General features: G+C 33.2%; 1 protein-coding gene across 5 annotated transcripts in view; it reads right to left on the bottom strand.

Moving 5' to 3' along the window:
- The window catches only part of EPN2 (epsin 2), an 84,352-nt gene that overhangs the window by 22,849 nt on the left and 36,579 nt on the right, over positions 1-24,924 (bottom strand). For all 5 annotated transcript variants that reach the window (XM_074281713.1, XM_074281715.1, XM_074281717.1 and 2 more), the window contains 3 exons: positions 7,562-7,674; positions 4,850-4,942; positions 4,319-4,481 (listed from right to left, as the gene is read on the bottom strand). In XM_074281713.1, coding sequence (XP_074137814.1) covers positions 4,319-4,481; positions 4,850-4,942; positions 7,562-7,674 — 369 coding nt within the window. The remainder of the gene's footprint in view (positions 1-4,318; positions 4,482-4,849; positions 4,943-7,561; positions 7,675-24,924) is intronic.

Below are 24,924 nucleotides of genomic sequence, written 5' to 3'. Positions count from 1 at the left end.
GATAAAATGCTCAAATGAGAGCTTTAAAATGTAATTTTACAATTTGTAAAATATAAATTGTTATATATTTTGTAAAACTGAAAAGAATTGAGGATGGAATTTTATGAAGATACTCAAGATTAAGTAAATGTTAAAATTACTCTGTACTATGCAAAGTATACGATAAACTGGGTACATTATTCTCGCTAAGTACATGCGTCTATGATGTCAGCTGTAAACTCTGAAGTCTTAGTGTATTTTTAATTTAAAGTATCTGTCCTAGGCCCTCTGGTGGAACCCAAGTGAATTCCTGTGAGAGATGGGATATCCTTTCTTAAATTTTTAAAAAAAGAGTTCTTATCTGAGTCTAAGCAGTACCAGACCACCCAGACAAGGGAGTGAGCTTAAACTGATGCCTAATCATTTCATATTAGTAAAGAAAGACTTCCAGGAATTGGAAATTAGTAATATTCAGCCTCTCCCTTATCAGGAAAAAGTTAGGAGACTTCAATACTGTCAGAGTGATTTACCTTCTCTAGCAGAATTTTTTGAGCTTTTCTAGACTTCTTCATTTGGTGGGATAGGGAAGTAATTAGGATCATAACAATAGACATAGTAACTAATAATAACTTCTAGTTATATAATGTTTTAAGGTTTTACAAAGTACTTTTCTCACAATAGCTATATGAGGTAGGAAACACAAGTGTTATTATCCCTCTTGTACAGATAAGAAAAACAAAATTCTGAAAAATTTACTGCTCAGGTCTTATGATTCAAGATTCAAAATTCTAACCCTTATACCATATAGACTTTTTCTATAGGCCTCCCTCCTAGGGCAGTCTTTTGACTGCCACAGGCCATCTTTCCAGAATGCCACTAATTTTGTTCAATTAATTTTCTTTTTGCCTTTTGTATTTTTATTCTGTCAATTCTTTCCTCCCCTCCTCACTCCTAAGAATCTATTATTTTGGCTAATGTCTGTCCTTAAATTATCCATCTTCCTGTTACACTGACTGATTTCTTCCTTCAAAGCTCTAATTTCTGGGTTTGTTTTTTTGTTTGTTTGTTTTTTTTTCCCTGAGGCAAAGAAAAGAGTAAGTTAAAGAAATTCTGCCCCCTTAGGTACAAACTCCTAAGAAAACTGGTGCTTTCTGAAGATACAAATGCAATTTAATGAAATCACAGAATTTTGGTGCTTAAGAGCAATTATTTAATATTTCCCCTATGTATGACTTTCCTGCTCACCATACCTGATGGAAGGACATTTAATTTTTTCTGGACATTTCTACTGACATGAAGGGAGCTATTTTGTAAGGCAGTTCAATCTGTGATTAAATAGTTCTGTTAATAGTTCTTTCTTGTGATATTTTAATTTTTATTATATACATGAGGAAATTGAGGTTCAGAGACATTGAGTAACTACCCAAATGGTTACTAACAGATGTTGCTGGGACTTTAACTCAGGTATTGCAACTACTTGTGCAATGTTTTTTGTATTACACATATACCAAATTGCGTAAATTTTATTAGCAGTCATAGGATACTACTGATTTCATAATGAACTTGGAGTCAACTAAATTCCCCAGATCTTTTTTATATGAATTATCATATGAGTGTTTCTCTCAATCTGTATTTTACTTGTGCTATTGTTTTTCCTTTACATTATTACTGTTTTGCAGCTTTATAGTAATCTTTATAAAATTTTATTTTGTTAGTTTTTGTTAGTTTGTTAGTTAGTCTTAGATTGACAAGATATTATTTGCAAATATGACTTTTGGCTTTCTAGATCTTTATCCAAGTTTGTAATAAAAATGTTCAACAGTTCAGGATAAAAGACAAAATTTTATGTTGTGTCATTAGAGAAATTTCTATCATTTCTAGGAACAAAGATAAAGTCTTGTATTTGGCTTTTAAATCCCTTAATAGCTTTGCCCCTTCCCATTTCTCCAGTCTTCTTAGACCCTACTCCTTCCCCCTATACACCGCCCCCCTCCCACAAAATTTTTGATTCAGTGACAATGGCCTTCTGGCTTCTAGCACATCATTTTCTCAATTCTAGGTATTTATATTGGCTGCTCCCCTTCCTGGAACTCTCCTCCTTTACCATCTTCTGGCTTCTTCCAGGTTTTGCTAAATCCTATCTTCTCCAAGAAATCTTTTCTCATCCTCCTGAAACTTAGTGTCTTCTCTTTGATTATCTTTAAGTTATCTTGTGTGTATATACATATGTATATATATATATATATTTTTTTTTTATTTGTACCATTACATATGTGTTGTCTTCCTTATTAGTGTGTGAGCTCTTGAGACCAGGAACTGGATTTTCTTTTGTTTTTTTTTGTTTTGCCTTCTTCAGTATTCTCAGCACTTAAATCAGTGTCTAGTACATAAAGACTACTTAATAAATGTTTGTTGGTTTGATAACACCTAAAAGTTGACAATGACCATTAATACCTGAGTACGGCTGTTGAATTAGCAAAATGAACAATGTTCATAATTTTTTTATTGCATCCATAAGGACTTCATGAGAAATTTAGTCATGTATTTTGTGGAAAGTAAAATCTAATTTATTCAGAAAGTTCTGATGGCTCAGTAGAGAGAACACTGAGCATGAGGTCAGGAAGACCTGAGTTCAAATTTGGCCTTATTAGCTCTGATCCAGAGCAAATACCTTAATCTGTTTGTCTCCATTTTCTCAACTGTAAAATAAGAATAATAGTAGCACCTACTTTGCAAAATTATTCTGAAGATAAATAAGATAATACTTAGTACTGGTAGATACAACATAAATGTCTTTTCAAAAATTTTCCAAATTATGTTTACTGACTGGTCGAGTCCAATAACTATTATCAAAAGGGGAAACAAGGTTAGGTTATCATATCTTCTTGATGTACCTATGCTGGTGTGTATGTAGTGATTTCCCACCTCTTTTTGCTTCAATGTTTGTTTACAAACTATTTAGTCATCTTTTTAAAAAAATATTTAAGATTCATGATGCACTCTGTCAACCACAACAACAAAAAATCATTTTTCATGTTTAAAACAGAATAATAGCATTCAGGTTGAAAGGCCACTTGAAAGAAAAGATACTTCTTTTATTTCAGGGTAGATCAAAAACATAGCTAATAATTTCATGATACTGCCATTAATACCTAAGTATAATACAACTAACTGTATAATGCTTTGTATAAATCCTGGGTAATCATTCTAGTAAAATGTAAAAATTTATACACAAAGGTTATGTTAAAAAAAACAAAAATAACAACAACAACAAAAAATACAGGTCTTAGATTAGCTCTGAGTCCAAGAGAATACCTGTGAAAAGAAGGAATTAAAGAATTCAACTAACTATGTGTTCTACATTCTTGGGGCTTAGTATAACCATCTTACCATGAGGAAACCATCTTTCTTGTAAGAAAGAAACTTTTTTCTTATCTGAAATAGGAAAATTAGGTAATATAATTTCTATAGTGAATGAGAAGCAAGTCTTATGATGATAATAATTATCAAAGATAAAGGTGAATAAAATGCTGTTGCTAAGAACTATACAGCTTATAAAGAAAATACTACAAATGTTTACCTTTATAAAGTTCCAGGATACTATATTTGATGTCTAAAAATACACAATAGGGCATCTAGATGTAACAGTAGATAAAACAATGGCCCTGAAATCAAGAGAACCTAAGTTCAACTTTAACCTCAGATATTTAATACTTAATAGTTGTGTGACCCTGGGAAAGTCATTTACCCTAAATGCTTCACACATACACACACACACACACACACACACACACACACACACACACACACACACACACACACACTATATTGTTTCCAAACCAGATCTTAAACATAACTTTTAAAACTAATTAAACTGACTGAATATTGCTTTTAACAATAAGGAAAAATTAGAGCAAATATGTCTCTACTCATTAGTAGTAATGTTAAGTACATGATTTTCAGCAAACCACAGCAATGATTCAGATGCCTATTACTATTACAATTTATTTATCTAAATTTATCTAAACAGTTGAGACAGATAAGACAGGATGGAAGCAATGGAAAAGAATTATAGACTAAGCCATCACTTTCTTTTATCTATGGTACACAAATAACTAAAAGACCATTAAAAATGTAAAAAAATAAGTATTGAAAATTGCAGTAAATATCATTAGTTTTTTTTTTTTAATTTCAAAGTAAGTGATCAGATCATTCCTAAAACACTAATTATGAACCACTAAGAAATCATAAACAAACCAAGACAAATAAAAAATAAGAGCTAAAAACCCAAGCCCTTTTCACTGTACAATTAACAAATATAATTAAAGATCTTTTTTACCAAATGATTGCCAAGGATCAGAAGTAGTTGATGTAGTTGCAGTTCCTCCCCAGGGGTCAGTCTGATTAGTTGCAGTTGATGATGTTGTTCCCCATGGTTCTTCCTTCTGGGGAGCAGCAGCTGAATTGGGTAGGGCATCCATCAAATCCAACAGAGTATTATGCTATAGGGGAAAGGAAGCAATGTTTTTAGATTAAACAAACCAAAAAAACCCCACAAAAAATAAGCAAAAGACCAAATAAAACAAAACAAAAATAATCTTCCCCAAACCAACCCTATTTCCCCATGTTAGTAGAGCTTTTGCTAGTTCCAAACTCCATTAAAATAGATGACACTTGCTTACAATTTTTTGAATGAAGACAATACCATAATACCTAAAATGAAATTCTACTAAAACCCAATGCACTATCAAGATACTTTAGGAAACAATCATGCAACTTAGATAAATAAATGTTAAGATAAAATGAGAACGCATGAAAAAGATTTTGCAAGCATTATTATTATTGTATTGTTATAACATGTTATTTTTACCTCTTTCTTTCTTGGAATTTTAACAGTGTCTCTACGACTCTCTTCAAGGGCCATTTGTAACCTTAGATCATCTCCACGTCTGAGACGCTCTTCCTAAAATGGAAAGAGCATTTGGAACAGATTTTATTACAATAAGAAGTACTAACATTTTAGTAAAAAAAAAAAACAAAACAAAACAAAAAAAAAAACAACTTAAGTATTTACATGAAGTTCCATTTGTGTATTATTTCAAAATAAGAGTCAGGAAAAAGATATTTCCTTTGCAAAGAGAAGAACCATGGCTTTTTGCCCCATTCAATTATAATGCCTTAGAAAGAGCTTGGATGTTCATTGTGATAGCTCTATCATCAGCAACTTTGATTCCACTAGTGCCGGGATAGCTCTAGGGAATATTAAAATAGGTTAACTTTGTTTTGTCATCCTCTTGCCTTCTTTTTTTTTTTTTAACCTCTGCTCCTCACACCTATTCCACCTAACTTCCTCATACAGACTCTGTGTCTGATTTGACAGAGCTTACTCTCAGATATAGTTGAAAAGGTTTTTGGCTAAGGATCAATTAAATATAGAAAGCAACTCTCTTATAGGAGAATTAATAAGTGCTTATCTGATAAGATGCCATAAACATTATCTGGTGCTATTAAATGACCAATACATTGGACAGCATTCTCTCCCAGATTGGCTAAGATGGCAGGAAAAGATCAAATGTTGTAGGGGATATGGGAAAACTGGGACATTAATACATTGTTGGTGTAGCTATGAAATGATCCAATCATTATGGAGAGCAATATGGAACTATGCCCAAAGGGCTATCAAACTGTGCATACCCTTGACCCAGCAGTGCCACTATTGGATCTGTATCCTAAAGACAAAAAAGGGAAAAGGACCCACATGTGCAAAAATGTTTATAATAACTTTTTGAGGTGGCAAGGAACTGGAAACTTCCATCAGTTGGAGAATAGCTGAATAAATTGTGGTATATGAATGTTATAGAATATTAATATTCAACAAGAAATGATCAGTAGGATGATTTCAGAGAGACTTGGAAAGACTTACATGAACATATGCTAAGTGAAGTGAGTAGAACCAAGAGAACATTATACACAGCAATAGATTACACAATAATTAATTGTGATGGACTTGGCTCTTTTCAATAATGAGGTGATTCAGAGCAATTCCAATAGACTTGTGATGGAGAGAGCCATCTGCATCCAGAGAGACGACTACAGGATTCACAATCTAGTATTTTCACCTTTTTTGTTTCTGTTTCCTTGCTTGTTTTTTTTCTTTCTCATTTTTTCCCCTTTTGATCTGATTTTTCTTGTGCATGATAAAGGTGGAAATATACTTAGAAGAAATGCACTTGTTTAGCCTATATTGGATTACTTGTGGTCTATGGGAGGGGATAAGAGGGAGAAAATTTTTGATCCCTGCTGGATCAAAAAGTATGTATACACAGCTTTATACCTCTTTAAGCATAGTTCAAGATTGCTCTCCAGAATAGTTGGATCATTTAACAACTCCACCAACAATGTCCCAGTTTTCCCACATTCCCTTCAATATTTGTCATTATCTTTTCCTGTCATTTTAGCCAATCTGAGAGAGGTATGGAGTACTGACTACCACCATATTCTAAATGAGTGCTGTCTAGTACACTGGTCATTGAATAGCACAATAGAATGTTCATGGCATTTCATCAGCATCTATTAGTTCTCCTGTAAGAATTACTTTCTGTATTTAGTTGATCCTTAGCCAGGAAAACTTTTCATCTATATCTGAGAGTGATCTCTGTCAAATAGAACATAAGGGTCTATGTGAGGAAAGGGTGAATGTTGAAAATTATCTTTGCATGTATTATGGAAAAAAAACACAAAAACTTATTTTTTAAAAAAAGAATGTGGTCCAATTGGTCAATGATGGACAGAATCAACTACACCCATAGAAGGAACATTGGAAAATAAGTGTGAACTGTTTGCATTTTTGTTTTTCTTCCCAGGTTATTTTTACCTTCTGAATCCAATTCTTCTTGTGCAACAAGAGAACGGTACAGTTCTGTACACATATATTGTATCTAGAATTTCTATAACATATTTAATACATATAAGACTGTCTGCCATCTAGGGGAGGGGATGAAGGGAGGGAAGGGAAAAGTCGGAACAGAAGTGAGTGCAAGGGATAATGCAATAAATTACTCATATATATGTTCTGTTAATAAAAAGTTATAATAATAATAGAAAAAAAAGAATGTAGTCAGAGACAGTATTAATGTTATAACTCTATCTTAAAATATACCTAAAATTTTTAATAAATTTAACTAAAGAATGATTCATTTAATGAGGCTACCCTCTAATTTTCTATCCTTTTACAGGAGAAATTAAAAATACTTAATAACCAAGTAACTTTTTTTTTTGGGGAAAATAATTTCAACTGCTTTTCTGTCTTTCCTCACTTTGGGCTTACTTACAATTCTCATCTATATGCTATTTCCCCTCCAGACAATTCTCATACAGTGGGGCTATGGAAGATTCCTGACAAAAATTAACTAGCTCCTAACAAAGTCCTAAAACTCCTGCAGAATAGAAACTGTGTTGGCTCCTTCCTTTGAAATCTCACATTGCCTAAAATATTCTAAATGTGTTCAAAAAGCACTTAATAAAAGCTTTAGAGTGATTCTAGTAGGGCTGCTGCATAAATACAACTACCCAGATAACTAACCTGCTCTGCAACTTCTCTGCTCATTGCTAATGCAAGCTGTAGCTGAAGTTCCTCTTCTCCACTTGTCTGTGGTCGGGCCTGTTCCAGCTCTGAAGAAACACGAGGAGAGGTAGCTGTTGAAGCAACAAGACAAACTCATCATATGCAAAAGGCCATAAGACAATTTAATCCAACCTATTATTGTCCCCATGCCAAGAAATTTTCTAAATCTTACAATATAAATAACATTTATAAAGAAAGTTATAATGGATCTTAAAAGGTAAAAAATACACATAACAGATGAATATGAGTATATGTAAAATATCTAGCAAAGGATGAAACGAACAATTATTCTGTGTTTACAATACATAACAGCTACATGGGATGGAAGGGAATCTTCACAATTTCAAAAAAGTTAAGTACATTAACTTTAATAAAATATATTCCCTGAAAGGATGAACAAAATAACCAAGCAAACAACAAGCACTCATAAAAATCATCGATTATATGCAAGGAATTACTTTATACTCTGAGAATACAAAGGCAAAATTTGAATATTTTCTGCTCTCAATGAGCTTACATTCTATAAGATGAGATATGGTATATATAATATATGCATATATTATAATATACATGTTATATATAAAAACCATGAATATTAATTATAATTATATATATACATAAGAAAGAAAAAAACATGAAATAAATAGAAAGTTATTTAAGTAGAAAGGGCAGTAGGTAGAGGGGGGGATTATCAGAAAAATATTTATGTAGAAAGGGAAACCTGATTTGAATCTTGAAGAAAACAAGGTATTCTATGAAACACAGGGAGAAGTATATTTTAGGCAAGTGGGACAGATAATGAAAAGGCAAGGATAGGACATGGAGTATTGTAAGAAGCAGCAAGAAAGGCAACGTAGTTAAGACTGAAGAGTGTAGGAAGAAAAGAAATATATATCATATAAAGAGGCTGAAAAAGTAGGTTGGGATCAAATTGTTGTGTCAAATATATGTGTGTGTGTGTGTGTGTGTGTGTGTGTGTGTGTGTGTGTATGTATGTATATATATGTGCCAAATAGAATTTATATTTTCTCCTAGAAGCAATATGGAGTTGTCAGAATTTATTGAGTAAGTCACATGGTGAGATCACACTTAAGGAAAATCACTTTGGCAGCTGTAAGGATACCTGATGGCTTAGCATAAGGAGAGATGAGAAAACGTAAGGGTCCAATTAAAAGGCAACTACAAGAGTTCAGAATATTAGAGGTGATAAGAATCCCAAGTAATGATAAGTTTTATGAGTAGTGAGAAGGCAATGGTTACCAGAAGTGTTTCGGACAACAAAATTTGGGCATGTGGTAATGAGAAAAAGCTGAAGAAAATACTGAGACCATATCCTGGGACAATGGCATAATGATGATACTCTTTTAAAAAAATTCAGAAGTGAGGTGAATTTAGAGTAAAAGATAAATTTTTATTTATATATATATATATATATATATGTATATATATATATATATGAGAAGGGAGAGGAGGGGGAGATATTTAAAAGGCATATAGTTCTATAGTCTGGAATGTTCTTATTAGACAGCAGCTCAGTGGATCAGACTTACATATACAGATCTGTCAGTCACTTGCCCAGAGATAACTAAATCCACAGGAGCTGATGAGATCACTAAGTAAGAGTATAAAAAAGGAGAAAAAAAAGTTAGGGAAAAAGTCTTGGGATGCACCCATATTTAGAAGGCAGAGTCAGCAAAAGAGTATTTAAGAGGTCAGTCACATAGGAACATAATTAGGAAAGAGGGAATATGACAAACCTCAGAAAAGAGGGATATAACCAGAAAGAGAGTGGTCAATAGTGTCAAATGCATCAGAAAAGTCAAAGATGACTGAGAAGAGACCACCAGATTCAGTAATTAAGATCATAAATAATACTGGGCACAACAATTTCACTTGAGTGATAAATAAGATTGGAAGTCAAATTATAAAGCATTGATAAATTTTATTTAAATATACATATGGCACTCAAGAAACAAGAACAATGCAAATATATATACACACACAAATTTTTTTTTTAAAACACCATTACATACTTCTCAACATACATACATATGTAGGTACATATGGGGAGGGTGTTTCTGTTATAACTTCTTGGATAACTTAAGTAATCCTCTTTATATAGTACTTAATAATACTTCTACATAAATGCTGCTCTTATTAACATCATTGTCCTGGACTGAAGATAAAAGTATAGTCTCCTACATATTCCTATTGGATTGGAAAGTGAATTAAATTTGTACCAATTTCAAGGCATAACCCAGAAGATCTTTTTATTGTTATTGTTAAACACTAAGTTCTTGATTTGAGATTATTTACTATGATTTTTTTTATGATAATATGTCAAAATAATTCTGGCGAATGGAGTGTCAAATAAATCAAAGTTTTCCCATAAATATTATCTGGTAAAGAAATAATAAACAGAAAATAAATTATCCATTCACAAGATAAAGTATAAAAACACTATAAAATAATCTTCCTTGTGCCTCCTAAATGTATGCATCTTGAAAGATGTAGTCTTTTATCTTCTGATGCTCTTTCTGTTAGCCTAGCTCAGCTGAAGAAACAAGATAGTGACAGGAACAAAAGGTAAAATGTTTTTGATAGGATAACACTATTACTTCACATTCTCTTTAATTTATGTGGGTGTAGTTCAAAACTATATTCACCCAAATCCTACAAAATTATAGTACTTCCTAGGTAATCAACTCCACTTTCAATTTAGTCCAGCAACCAGCAATGCCTTTCAAGTCACAACTGGACAAGTGCAACTCTGCAAGTATTGCAGATCCCTCTTCAATAGCTCAGCTATTATTATTCCTATTAAAGCTATTTTTCCTATTAAACTGGTAAATGGATCAACATCATGGTTTTATCAATAGAAATTATACTAAAAAAGATGCATTATCATTTGCCTTTCTACTGCCTAAGACCACTAGGCCCTTTCCATCTGCCCCATAGCTGAATCCTAATATATTATCTCCATTAGAATATGAGCTCCAAAAGCAGGAACTAAGCAGGAACTATTTTGCTTTTCCAATCATAACCCCAACACTTGGCACAGTATTTTATAAACATTGTAATCCTATAGAGAATTCATATGTTTTCTGTTTTCAAAAATGACCTCTACTGTCAACAACTCTCAAATCTTAATCTCTAGGATTTACTCCTTAAGCCCAATTTATAACAAGTGATAGAACTTCTTCAATTTGGATATCCTACAATCATGTCATATTCAATATTGCTCAAATCACTTATTTTCCTAATAAACGATAACTCACAAACTAAGCTAAAGTAACCATTTTTCTGTTATCACCATTCTTTGACTTTCTTCCCTACGAAAACAAACTTTTTATACTTTCCTTGATTGTTTGTAATTACTAAGTCACATTCATTCATGTGAAATGTTTCATGAAATAATCTATACAATTGTGAACTACACCTTACTATGAATGGTCTCAACTTAAACTCAACTCAGATTATAGCAACATCCTAAATTATCTGCCATCATTCTACTTCCTCTACTTTAGTTGATTTATCACTGCTGAAAAGACTGTATCTTGTCTTCTGTTTAAGGTACCTAATTGCCTAAATTCTTTTCTTCTCTTAATGGTCCTCAAGCATAGACTTTTTAATCAAATCAAACTGCTCTTACTAGCTCTCAACAATCTTTCAATATACAATTTTTTCTTCTCTTTGCTTATTCTACTTTTCTTATCATGAAAGGAATGTTAGAAACCAAAACCAAGTTTTGAATCCTACCTCTGACACTTACCAGTTGTATGATCATGTAACTTAATCTTAACTGTGCAAATACAAATGTTATACTTTTTCCAAGGTTCAGGTAAAGACCTTCCATAAAATTTCCCAAGCTAACCCAATAGCTACAATTTGTTGGTTATTTTTTGCCTCTCACAGTTGGATATCCCACCTCAAAGAAGCTATATGTTGTGATAAATCAATACTAATCTAAAAAAGTGAAAGACATTCTACTCCATAGGTTTCTTACACCTAGAATACAGGAAGATTTACTTGAGAAAGGTGGTGTACTTTTAGAAGGCTCTGTACTACTTGGGAAAATGGTTCAGCTTTCCCTTAATTGGCAAGTCTACTCCCCCCCTCCAGCTCCGGAGAACCTCCTAGAAAAGACTTGGCGAAGCAATGGTTGGAATTATTGGGAGGTACAACTGCCTTTGAATAATCAAGAGAATGTTAACTCACCTAGAAAAAAAAAAGTTCATTAGTTAATTTTGTGGAAGAACTTCATCTTAGGATGAAGATAAAGAGTAGTCTTCATCAGATCCTCAAATTAGAGAGAAGCAGAAGAGAACTCAAAAAGGGCAACAATTTGATGTCATTTCCTTGATAGGGGTCCCAGGAAAAGGAAGTCTTGGCTGGTGAACTAGCTAATGGGTAAAGTATCAGTAAGGGATGAGTCTCAGGAAAAACAAATCCAAGCAAAGGTTGCAGGTAAAAGACATATCTCTCTTAGCTACCTATTACAAATGACCCTGACCTTTGATGGCGATTTGTGACTATCAATAGTTACTATTGGTAACTAGTCTGTGTCATTACTGCCATTGCCCAGATGTTGTTCTTGTTCTCTGTTGCTGTTTGAGTTGAAAGACTTACTATAGACTTCGCCAGATATTATCCTACTTCAGTACAGAGGCATTTTTTTTCTAACAGATTTTAATTTTTATAATATCTAACTACCAATTATACTGCTTTTGAACATCTTCATCATGTATACCCTACCAATTATTTCCTAGTTGATTTCCTAATAACATCATTGGAGATGCCTTCCTAAATCAGACCTATGGTACACCTAGTCTAAGATATTGCTTCCAATAAAGGTTCACAACTTTGGTTACATTTGGCATCTCTCTCCCTTATCCATCTGTGATTTTGTTTGGTTTGGACTCCAGGGAACATCATACCTTCCCCCAGGATGGAAGTGATCACTTGAAATTTTATCATCATGAAGACTAACTTAGCTTTTGATATTCAACATCTTTTCAACTCTTTCAGTTGCTTGACGGGAGAAAGGCTAGAATCTTTCTTTAAAGAGTGCTGAGGACTTTCTGGATAATTTTCCGTCAGTGAAACTACTTAGTTTGGAAAACATAAAACATCATGCCCCCTTGCAAAATACCCCTTAAAAGTGGCCTCTGGCCTCTTCCCTCCCCTTCTCTTTAGTATCCTTTTGTGTATTGTCTAATCCAATTTGATTGTAAGATTCTTGAGGACAGGAACTGTCTTCTTTTCCTTATTCGTATATGCAGCACCTAGCACAATGCCTTTGCATCCCTATAATTAATAGAAATGTTTTATTTACTGACTAATTCAGTATTGTTACCTTGGTAAATATAGCAGAGCTAGTAATATCTACTGTATTTTTAGTAACTTCATCTTTTTAAATCCTTTTATATCTAAGGTATTTTTATTGAATTTTTCTGGACAATGAATATTTTATTTAATTGCTTCCCAACCCCAAGACTGAATTACTGGTCTGAATTAGATCTAGCCCAGAATAGAGCTTTATAAAGACTGTCTTCTATTTATTTGTTCTCCCTCAAAGCATCTGAAAAGCTCAGGACACAAAGTTATTATTTTTGTAAATGCTTTTTTGGCAAATGAATAAAAATCTATCTATGCAAACTATGTGCTATTTAATTCAAATAAATATGCTATCAATGCCAGAATTTATATCAAACATTATACAATTTCTTCCCTTTTCATTGATGGAATTTTTCACTACTTATTTATTTGGGGAAGAGATAGTAAGAGGTCCCGATTGTACAGCAATTCTTTAACATGGATCACAGAAGAACAAAACAACCACACCCTGCACATTGGCAAAGATGACAAAAGACAGGAAGTCATTGGTGAAGATGTTGTAGAAAGATTGGTAAATCAGTGAAGTTCTAATAATCATTTTGGAAAGAAATTTGGAATTATGCAAATAAAGTAACTAGAACATTCATATCTTTCACCTGGAGATTCTATTATTCCCAAAGTAATGGAATTATTATTCCTTACATCCCAAGGAGGTCACTGACAAAAGAGTTCCCATAACACCAAAGTACTAAGCACAGCACTTTTGTGGTTAGCAAAGAAACAAAGTAGAGGCCATTAATTCAGGGACAGTTTTAAAAATTACGGTACATGAATACAAGAGAAAAATGTAAAAAAATGATGAATACAGAGAAGCATGGAAAGATCTACATGAACCAATACAGAGTGAGGTAAACAGAGCCAAGAAAACAATATACACAATGGCTATAATAATGTAAACAGAAAGAATGACCACGTTATTGCCTGTGAAAAATGCAAACTTATAAAGAATAAGCATGGCTTGAAAGAATAGATATTAAAAGACATAGTCCTACACTTTTGGTTGAAGACATAATAGGTCCACAAATGTATGCTGAACATATTTTCAAACTTTTTTGATCTACTAACTGATCAATTACACTGATTCTCCTTCCCCCTTTTTTCCTTAAAAAAAAAAAAAAAAAAAAAGTCAGGCAGCTAGGTGGCACAGTGGATAGAGCATCACCCCATAAGTCAGGAGGAACTGAGTTCAAATCTGACCTCAGACACTTAACACTTCCTAGCTGTGTGACCCTGGGGAAGTCACTTAAACCCAATTGCCTCAGCCCCCCCCCCAAAAAAAAGGAAAAAAATATTGTCATATGGGATGGCTCTCTGGGAGGAAGATGAGAAGAGATATCAAGGGAAATCACAGTGACACCAAAAAAAATTAATAAAAAATTATTTTAAAACATTAACAATAGGGAAACTAAGTGGATGGTACACTCACACTTCTATAATTCTTCTTACTGGAAAAATTAAGGCACCAAGTTGGTGGTGATCCCCCTCCCCCCCAAAAAAAGGGAAAAGTAGGGAGTGAGGAGGGTATCAGACTAAGGAAGAATGAAGTCATACAGATCAGAAATTGAGTTCAAAATTTGGGTCTATATCAGCAGTGCAGTGAAGACCATGAATGGCTGATGCACTTCTTATATAGGAAGACCCAGTCTTTAAAGGAAAAAAGGAGGCAGGGAGAAAAGAGGCAGAGTCAAGAAAACGGAAAAGAGGTTAAGAGGGAGAGCAAAGTTAGGAAAGAAATAGTCACAGAAATTTTTAGCTATGGAAGACAGATTAGAAAGGGAGCATTAAAAGAAGGAAAGGCTAAGACAATAATTGAAATCTGAGGTAAGTAAAGAAAGGAAGGGCAAAAGGGTAGGAGTAGACTATTAAAAGTAATAGTAATTCTAAATTCTTTTACCACTTTTTTTTTTTTAGTAATTTGAGGAAGGATAGAGGGAGAATGAAAAAAAATTGTAATTTACAAAAACACAACTATTTCAATAAACATTAACTGTGAATGTGAATAGGATGAATTCATCTCTAAAATGGAGGATGAGAGACTAGAATCCAACAACATGCCATTTATAAGAAACCTACTTGAAACATAAAGACTCAGAGTTAATTAAGATAAGGTACTAGAAGAGAATCTATGAAATTTCAGTTCAATCCTAAAATAACTAAATATGATAACTAAAATCTCAGATAAGACAATAGTGAAATATATGGAAAAAAGAGCTAGGCAGAGAAACTACATTATGTTTAAAGATCCCATGAATAGCAAAATAAAGTCAATATTAAATATAAGTATGTATGTGTACATACACACATATTGTTTTTGTTATTTGAACTTTGGTTTTGAAGAGGACCACAGTATCAGGAAGATGATGGCATGGTATCCCAAGTGAACTAGATTTAAGTGAGGGAGGGCTGTGTAAAGTAACCAGCCTTACATTCTCCTTCAGAGCCATCTGAGTCCAATGACTAGATATCAGGACAATTGGAAATGGCTCTGGAACCCATTGGAGCTTGGCTTTTAAGATAAAATTCTTTAACAGGTCTCAGTTTGACTGAGGCAATGCCCAATCATTGATTAAAGTTAGGTAAAAAATGAGGCAGAGAATGATGGCCTCTTTTACCTAATCTGTCTATCTTTCTATCTATATCTATCTATATCGGAGAAAGGAAGACTCTAGGGTTTCTGGCCAAAATAGAAACAATTGCTATTTACATTCATTCTGAATCAATGAATATTAAATATGTGTGTGTGAGATACACAGGGGAAAAATAGACTTTAAAATATTAGTCTTCTTAACATGCCCCTTTCAGATTTAATTAAATCTAATCAAGGAGTCAAAGTGCTTACTTTGTGCCAGGTACTGTGCTAGATAAATTCCAACTTAAATGAAGTCGAAATAGTGTAATACTATGTGAGTTACAGAACAAATTATAAAAACAAGAAAAATTGTTACAAAAAAATGACAATGAATCAAAACTTGTTGAAGTCAAAGCAATACTTAGACATGAATTTCTCTCTGAAAATGATTTTCAACATGAAAGAAGTAACAGATTAACAAATTCTCCATGAAACTTAAAAAGAAAAAAGGAAAAAATGTCAACAAATCAAAAAGCCCTAAAATAATAGAAATTGAAATGCTAAAAAGAAGCAAAAAACTAAGTTAATAAATAAAACCAGAAGTTGTTTTTTAAGGACTAATAAAATAAGCAAACTATTAGCTAATTTCATTTAAAAAAACAAACAAAATGAAAACAGAAATCATTAACAGATGAAGGAGCAAAAAAGACATGAAGAATTAAGTAGAGCTTTATGTTATTTTAAGAAAATTAAAAAAAACAAAAAAAGGGGAAGTGGAATTTTTACAGAAAAGGACTAAAATATCAGTTTTACTCCTAGGGGCCTTGAAAAATTATGATTGTTTTTTTCCTCCAGGAAATAAATTACTTCACTGTTCCCTACTGTAACTAGCATTCAGCAATATCATTATTTGTTAGGTTATTTGTACATGGTTCTAAATAGAAATATACCAGGCAAACAAATTAGACCTCTTTAGTCTTCTAGGCTTATCAAAAATCTTGAACTTATTTTCAGTGGTCTATTATTGATAACACAGTGGATTACTTAAAAGATGCTCAGAACTATATCATAAATGGCATATTATAACATTAGTTAAAAGAAAGCAGTTCTCATCATTACTGTCTTAGTAAATTAATATATAACTTTAGATTTCACTGCTAATCAGTAATCATAGCTATCAATGCTTGTATTATCAGCTAAGCATTATACAATACTTACTTGCAAAGATTTAGCATAAAGGTTATTGCCTTAGTAACAGTATCTTTTATTACACAAAGAATCTCTTATATCATTGCACATGACAGTTAACTCAGATGTTTATGTAAGATGGGTCTGAATAAATCAATTCTGACCTATTAAGCTCAGCTTTGTAACTGCTTTAAAAAAATTTAAGATTCATTACTCTCTAGACCACATGGAAAGAATAATCTGGGACAGTTGGCTACTGCTGTGATAAATGATATTGGCCTGATCTCTCCTTAAGCCACTCTTTAAGAAGTAAAGAATAATTTCCAACTTCACTGAAGTATTCCAATCCTCTAATCTCTTTCTGCTACTAGATGTCTTTTATATACTTTTTACTGATAATATATTTTGGCATGATGCAAAATCAAATGGAAAATGTTAAGATTTCAATTTCTACAGTTAAAGAATTATATATTTTTAAAAAATACATCACTTTGAGTATTTACAGCTAAAAAATTCAAAGAAAACAACTAAAAACCTAACTTTTCCACAAACAATTTATTCATCAAAATTACACCAGACATTTTTTGTGTTCAGGAATGTTTTTTCTTTCTGACCTCTGATCAGGTTCGAGACAGACAGAGCCTTCATATTATCTTTGAGTTACTTTTACTTGCCTAAACATACATAGATATTTACTTCCAGGATTTATAAATTCTTCTTTTTTGTCTGCTACAACAAAAAGAACTTTACGTAAAAATGATTTTTTGACAGACATGGGTACATGGAAAAACTTTTTCCCCCCCTTTTTAAAAATTAATTTTATAATTATAACTTTTTTTTTTTGACAGTACATATGCATGGGTAATTTTTTACAACATTATCCCTAGCACTCCCTTCTGTTCCGAATTTTCCCCTCCTTCCCTCCACCCTCTCCCCTAGATGGCAGGCTTTCTCATACATGTTAAATATGTTATAGTATATCTTAGATATAGGTATGCAGAACTGAATTTTTTTGTGGCACAGGAAGAATTGAATTCAGAAGGTAAAAATAATCTGGGAATAAAAACAAAAATGAGTGTAAACACTCATTATGGAAAAACTCTTTAGTTTGGCTATGTATGGAAATGAAAAACAATAACTGAAATATTACAAAACTCTAAACATTAATAATGCACTGGCAAACAAAATGGACTTAACCCAAAATGAATCTTAAACCTCTTCTAATTAATTTCTTTAAGAATATTTACCTTCTATCTCTTTATAGGAGAAAAGTGATTAAATATTGCTAATATAAACTTTATATAAAGGATACATACTTATACTAGTTCATGAAAATCTTATCTGAGTTTTTTTTTAAACCCTGATATAGACTGGGGTTCTTTATTTTGAAGAGAAAGTTACTATTCATTATTGAAAATATTGCATACATTGATAAAAGTATAATCCTCTATGCCTTAGTTTTTTCCCTCTAAATCTTGGATGTTTTGTGAGCTGATGGGCAGATCAGATAAAATAAATGTATATATGTGCATTCATGTAATTATTTTTCTGATTTGGTGAAAGAGGTCATTCTTTGCTTCAATCCTTACCTAGACTTAATCACTGAATGGGTATTCAGTCAAACTGAGACCTGTTAAGGATGCTAGTTTAAAAAAGCCAAGGTCTACTATTACATCCAGGGCCATCTCCAATTGGCCCAATCTGTATCTGGTCACCGGACTCAAAAGTCTCTGGAGGGGGAAAGTGAGGCAGGTTACCTTGCCCAGCCTTCCCTCACTTAAAACCAATTCATTGCATATCATGGCATCATCTCCCTGATATCATGGTCTTCTTCAAAAACTAAGGAGAAACAATACCACATGTGTGTATGTATACACACAAATATATACAGATATTGATATAAATATAGATAGATCATCTGATGATAACTACCTGGTGGCTAGATAATAAGCTTCTACGGATTTGGCTAAACTGATCAACAAATGACTCATCACTGAGCCTGTACTTGGAACTTTTTTGAGCTTTGCTAGAACCCAGTAGAACTTGTGTTTTGCTGACAAAAACTTTTGAAAATCCAGGATTATCTCTATTCCCAAAAAATGAAACACTGGGATGGGAATTCAATGAAATTCAAAGAACATTTAAAGACTATTAGTCTTATGGAATGAATCTTATATTCTTACAAAGGATAACTTCTCTGCTTATTCAAGTAATTCCTTTTCTTCCAACAGATGGCTCCCTCTTCTCATCTTCATTTTTTCACTTATTTTCAATCTCTCCCTCTCTGTGGGATCATTTCCTGTCATCTACAAATATACTTATATCTTCCCCATCTTGAAAAAGACCCTTTGCTTGATTCCACCAATCCTACTAACTATATAGTCCTATATCTCTTCTACTCTCTGTAGCTAAACTTCTCCAAAAGCTCATTTCTATTTCATATGCTCACTTTCCCTCTTCTTAATTTCTTACAATCTAGCTGTTCATTTTATTCCACTGAAACTGCTCTTTCCAGATTACTGGTCAAATAAACTTTTTCAATCAATTCTCATTTCCCTTCATCTTTCTTCTATATTTAAAACACTGGAGAGCTGATCATTTTTTTTTCTTAATATTCTCTTCTGACTATTTCTTCAGTCTAATTTGTGGATCCTCTTCCCAATCATATTTTTTTACATAGGTGTTCCTCAAGGTTCCGTCCTGGGTCCTCTTTTCTTCTCTTTCTATTCCACTTCACTTGGTGATCTTATCAGCTTTAATTATCATGTCTATGCTGATGATTCTCAAGTCTACAAATCCTGCCTCATAACCTTTGCTGACCTTCAAAATCTCACATCTCCAATAGACTTTCAGTCTTGAACTGAATGTCCAATAGATATCTTAAATTCACTATGTCCAAAATGGACATTAATTTCATTTTTGCAACATCTCTTATATGCACCCCTTTCTCTCCTGACACTGGCCCCATTCTAGAATAAGCCCTTATCACCTCATGCCTGAATTATTGCAATAGTCTGCTGATAGGGCTGCCTGCCTCAAGTCTCTACTCTAAACCATGCTCTATTGGACCACTACAGTGATTTTCTTAGTTATTAGTAATTGAAGCTAGAATCTAGATCCAGGTTTTCATACTTCAAATTTACTGCCCTTTTACTTTGTCGTGCTGATTCTTAGTTTCTCTCTATGGTATGTTTTTAATCAATTTTTTCTAATTTTCCCACAGCATAGTTAACCACCAACACTTCTTAGCTGTAACATTCATGTAACATTAAAGAGGATAAGTGAGGATGTGACTTCAGCATCCAGATACTGTACCTTTCCCAGTACCTAGAATTGTGCTCCACACACAGCAATTCCTTAATAAATGAATAAATGTGTACTAAGTTGAAAAATTAATAAATTTTGAAGGAAAATGCTTCTATTAAAATGAACCTATAGTTAATTTTTTTTTAACTGAGGCAACTAGGGTTAAGTTACTTGCCCAGGGTCACACAGCTAAGAAGTGTTAAGTGTCTTGAGACCAGATCTGAACTCAGGTCCTCATGACTAAAAGGGCTGGTGCTGTATCCACTGCACCACCTAGCTACTCCACTTATAGTTCATTTTTAAACAAACTTTAAGTAAAAAGCCACATGAATTCAGTAAAACAACATTATAAATGCATGTGAAATCCAAAATATAAAATATTTTTATATGAAAATAATTTTAAAAATATTTCCAAGTTATAAAACCTGTTATCTATCTATCTATCTATCTATCTATCTATCTATCTATCTATCTATCTATCTATCTATCTCTAGACCTCCCTCTAATCTGTGCTCCAATAAAGTGATGCTGTAGAATACATTTTTAAAAATCTTTATGAAATCAAAGATAAGAAGAATTTTAAAAGTTTAAATCTAATTTATTGAAAAATTAACAGCAATACCAGTACCACACAGATAAGAGGTCAGAGGATATGAACAAATAGTTTTCAGAGGAAGAATTGTATTCACAACCTAAAAGAACCAAATCACCAACAACCAGATAAATACAAATCAAAGTTATCCTGATGTTTCACCTCATACTCTACAAATAGTCAACAGTCAGTGTTAGAACAGTTGTGGAATGATTAGGAACATTGATATGTCATTAGTGGAGTCATGAAATGGTATAAAACCATTTTGACCAACAAGCCACTTTATTTGCTTAATCCCAAACTACTTTCCAAAATGACTGACCTTTGAACCAGATACCCAACACCTGGATTTATATCCCAAGAAACCCAGTGACATGAAAAAAGTCCCTTAGATACACCAAAGTATTTATACCAGCACTTTGGGTGATAGCTAAGAATTTGAAACAAAGCATAAGTCCATCAAATGAAAAATGGCAAAAATAAACTGGGCTACCTGAATGTAATGGAATATTACTGTACTATAAGAAATTAAGCATATGATAAATACAGAGAAGCATATTAAGATCTCTATGAAATGATGCAGACTGAAATGTAGTCAAGAAAAAAATTCATAGTAACTACAATCAGAAAATATCAACAAAAAACTTTAAAAATACAATATAACAATTCAATCCAATTAAAAAGTTAGGGAGAGAATTTTCCTAATATGTATTACTTGTTTTTTTTTCTCCTTCCTTTTCTCCAGTATGTTTTATTAGGCTCTTAGATGAGCTATTGCAGCTAAAATGTTAAACATCTCTATTATATTTAAGAAGCAGACATGACTTTGTAGAGAACAATTTCAATAGAATGATATGGTTGGGAGATGAATTGTAAGGGATTAAAAAGATAGAAGCCTTTGATATTACATTTTTATATGGGCGATTTTTAAAACTTCAAATAGTAAAGCTCCACTAATTTGTAATAAGAATAAATTTGGGAATTAAAAATACAGTTAAAATATTACTTTACTTTTTTGATGGCACTTGATAGTGTGATGGTCACACAGTCAGTATATAACTGAGAAAGTACTTTTAATCCCAAGTTTTCCTGATTCTGAAGTCAACTGCCTTTCTTAAAATGTTTAAAGAGATGACCAGATGACCTCTAAGATCTCTTCTAGCTCTAGAGCAATGATCAATAATTTGCTTGAATGTCCCATTATTATTATTACAAAGCTACAAGGCCAAATTTGAAGCTTCCCTGTCTCAGTAAAAAATAATTCAGATCTTCAACATAAAGAAGATCCAACTCACTTCCAGTTGATCAATGATGGACAGAGGTAGATACACCCAGAGAAGAAACACTGGGAGGGGAATGTAAATTGTTAGCACTAATATCTGTCTGCCCAGGTTGCATGTACCTTCGGATTCTAATGTTTATTGTGCAACAAGAAAATGATATTCACACACATGTATTGTACTTAGACTATATTGTAACACATGTAAAATGTATGGTATTGCCTGTCGTCGGGGGGAGGGAATAAGGGAGGGGGGGTAATTTGGAAAAATGAATACAAGGGATAATATTATAAAATATATATATATAATAAAAAAAAATAATAATTCAGTTAAAACATTAAATACCCACTGCATCCAAGGCTCTGTGGTTAGGGAGGAGAGGTAGTGTGCTATAGTAGAAAGTACAATGAGCCTGGAGTCAGGACCTTTGAAATTTACCTGTGTGACCTTAGGCTATCACTTAATTTCCCTGGGTTTTAACTGGCTCCTCCATAAAAGGTAGAAACTCTACTGGATGGCCTTGGAGATTCCTTCCAGTTATACCACAATCACACTGCTCTCAGACTGGAAAACTATCTGTGACTTTTCTTGCAACCCAGATTTACCCTTTCTAGGACATTCCTATTGCCAGCATCCTAATCTTAGTGCTAAGTAAAACAGTTTTCTACTCTTTTCTCCAAATTCCTCTATTACTGACTCTTAAGATTGATTTCCCTTAATTAGCCCTCTCACCATGATTTCAAGCCAAACTCCCTGGGTTATGCTTTTAAAATCTATTATCTTACCCAGCCTTAAAAATCCAATCCTGCTTCTTTCTAATCCCCATCCATCATTGGTCCCAATGGAAACATATTCATTTCTAATTCTGTGTTAGATAATTAGTTTAATAAGAGACCATTAGGTTCACCTAATAAACCCACACCTAAGAATTCTTTTTTACCCATTCAATGCTCATCTAGTCTCTGGCTGAAAACTTCAATGAGGAGAAACTCACTTCTTTTTGAAGCAATCCATTTCATTTTAGTCCATACCTATAATTTTTGGAAGTTGTTCCTCACAACAAGCCTAAAACTGCTTCTTTGCAAATTCAACTCAGTCCTTTGAGTTCTGCCCTTTGGTGCCAAGCACAAGTCTAATTGTTATTCCAAAGGGCAGCTCTTCACATACTTGTTCATTTTAAATTATTTTTCTAATTTCCTTTACCAAACCATTGAGCACCTGTCGGGCTCTTACTACATTAGCAATCCTGTTCTGGGCACTCTCCAGCTAGTCTCTTTCCTAAAGTGTAGTGCTCAAAAAGTGTGGAACACTGGGAAGTACTCTAGATGTGGACAAGCACAGTTTTGTCCTATTATCTTCTTTGTCCTATACACTTAGGTTTCTAAATTCAGTCTAGGTTAAAATTGGCTTCTTTTGTCTTCCATATCATACTGACTTCTCATTTGACTCAACCAAATCCCTAGACCATTTTTTATGCATTCCTTCTATGTAACAAAGCCAACAAATTTGATCTGAGACCAGTTACCTCCTGAATTTTATACTTCTATTAAATGTCATTTTATTCAATTCAGTCTTTCATCAGTTCAATAAATCTATTGGGATTTGGGGTGCTTTTTTATCTTTTTTGGGATCTGGACTGTACCATCCATTTTATTAGCTATTCCTCCAATTTTTACTATGGATGCATAATTGTCAAACAAGCTATCTATGCCTGTATGCAGTGAGATCTGTTGAAGACATTAGCTTAAAAAGCCAAGATCTCCCATTATATTCAGGACTATCTCTGGATGATTAGACTGACCACTAGACTCAAATGGAGAAGAAAGTTAGGAAGGTGACTTTGCACAATACCCCCTCTCACTTAAATGCAATTCACTTGCCAGTATCACTTCCCAGAAGATCCAGTCCACTTTGAGAACAAATATCAAACAACAAACAACACACCCTAAGGCAATCTCCTGGAAGACCACTTTCCCAGAAAGACAATGAAGGACTGACTACTCTTTAGATCTAAGTCATCAATCAACAACATTTATTAAGCATCTACTATGTGTAAGGAAGATCTCCTGGGTAGTCCTACACCTGAGTTCAAATCCAGCCTCAGATAGCTTAAATCTATGTGATTCTGGGCAATCATTTAACCCTATCAGTTTCAGTCACATCATCTGTAAATAAGCTAGAGAAAGAAATGGCAAACAATTCCAGTATCTGCCTAGAAAACTCCAAAAGGAATCACAAAGAGTCAGCCACTATTGAAAAATGACAATTTTTTAAAATTAACATACAACTGTACTTAACTTACATTTCATATTTTCCCACATTTCTTGCCCACAAGAAATTTTCCCATTCCTTACTTCCTAATTTCCCATTTCTTACAGGAAAGATTTTGCTTCAATCTAATTGTACTTTTTTTTTTTTTTTTTTTTAACAGTAATGGTGTCAAACTTAATAGAAATAAGTTCCCAGCCCAGTTGCATACTGATTTACATCACAATTTAACATTATCTATATTGTTAAATATTTCTCAATTACTAATCTGGTTAGGCTACTATTGACCTCTGTTCTCCAGCATTCCTCAGATATAGAGTCTGTGGCTCTCTCTATTCATACTTGTGATTTCACTGGTATAAAACAAGTGCTGATGAGAAAAATTCCCTCTACTAAGGCAGATCAGCACCTTCTCTGAAACTGAAGGTCTTAAGATCATTGCCTAGCATACTGAGACTTACCTAGAGACATTCAACCAGTCTGTAAGAAGGGAGGACCCGAACCTGACCAAATCTTCCTGCGAAGCCAGTTTTCTATGTACCATGCCACACTGTCTCTTACCAAGTTAGTTGTCCTATAAATAAATTAGCTTAGCCTAATGGCTTATTTTTCTTTAAGTCTTGATAGATTTTAGTGATTAATGCTCATAAATCCACCTTCTTAATATTTAGAAATCTGACAGAAATAAAAATCAAATTCACTGGTCTATAGCTTATAGATT

The sequence above is a fragment of the Sminthopsis crassicaudata genome, chromosome 1 (genome assembly GCF_048593235.1).
Source record: "Sminthopsis crassicaudata isolate SCR6 chromosome 1, ASM4859323v1, whole genome shotgun sequence".
NCBI lineage: Eukaryota > Metazoa > Chordata > Mammalia > Dasyuromorphia > Dasyuridae > Sminthopsis > Sminthopsis crassicaudata.
Note: the sequence above shows the minus strand (reverse complement) of the source record. Positions and strands in the feature narration are given on the sequence as shown.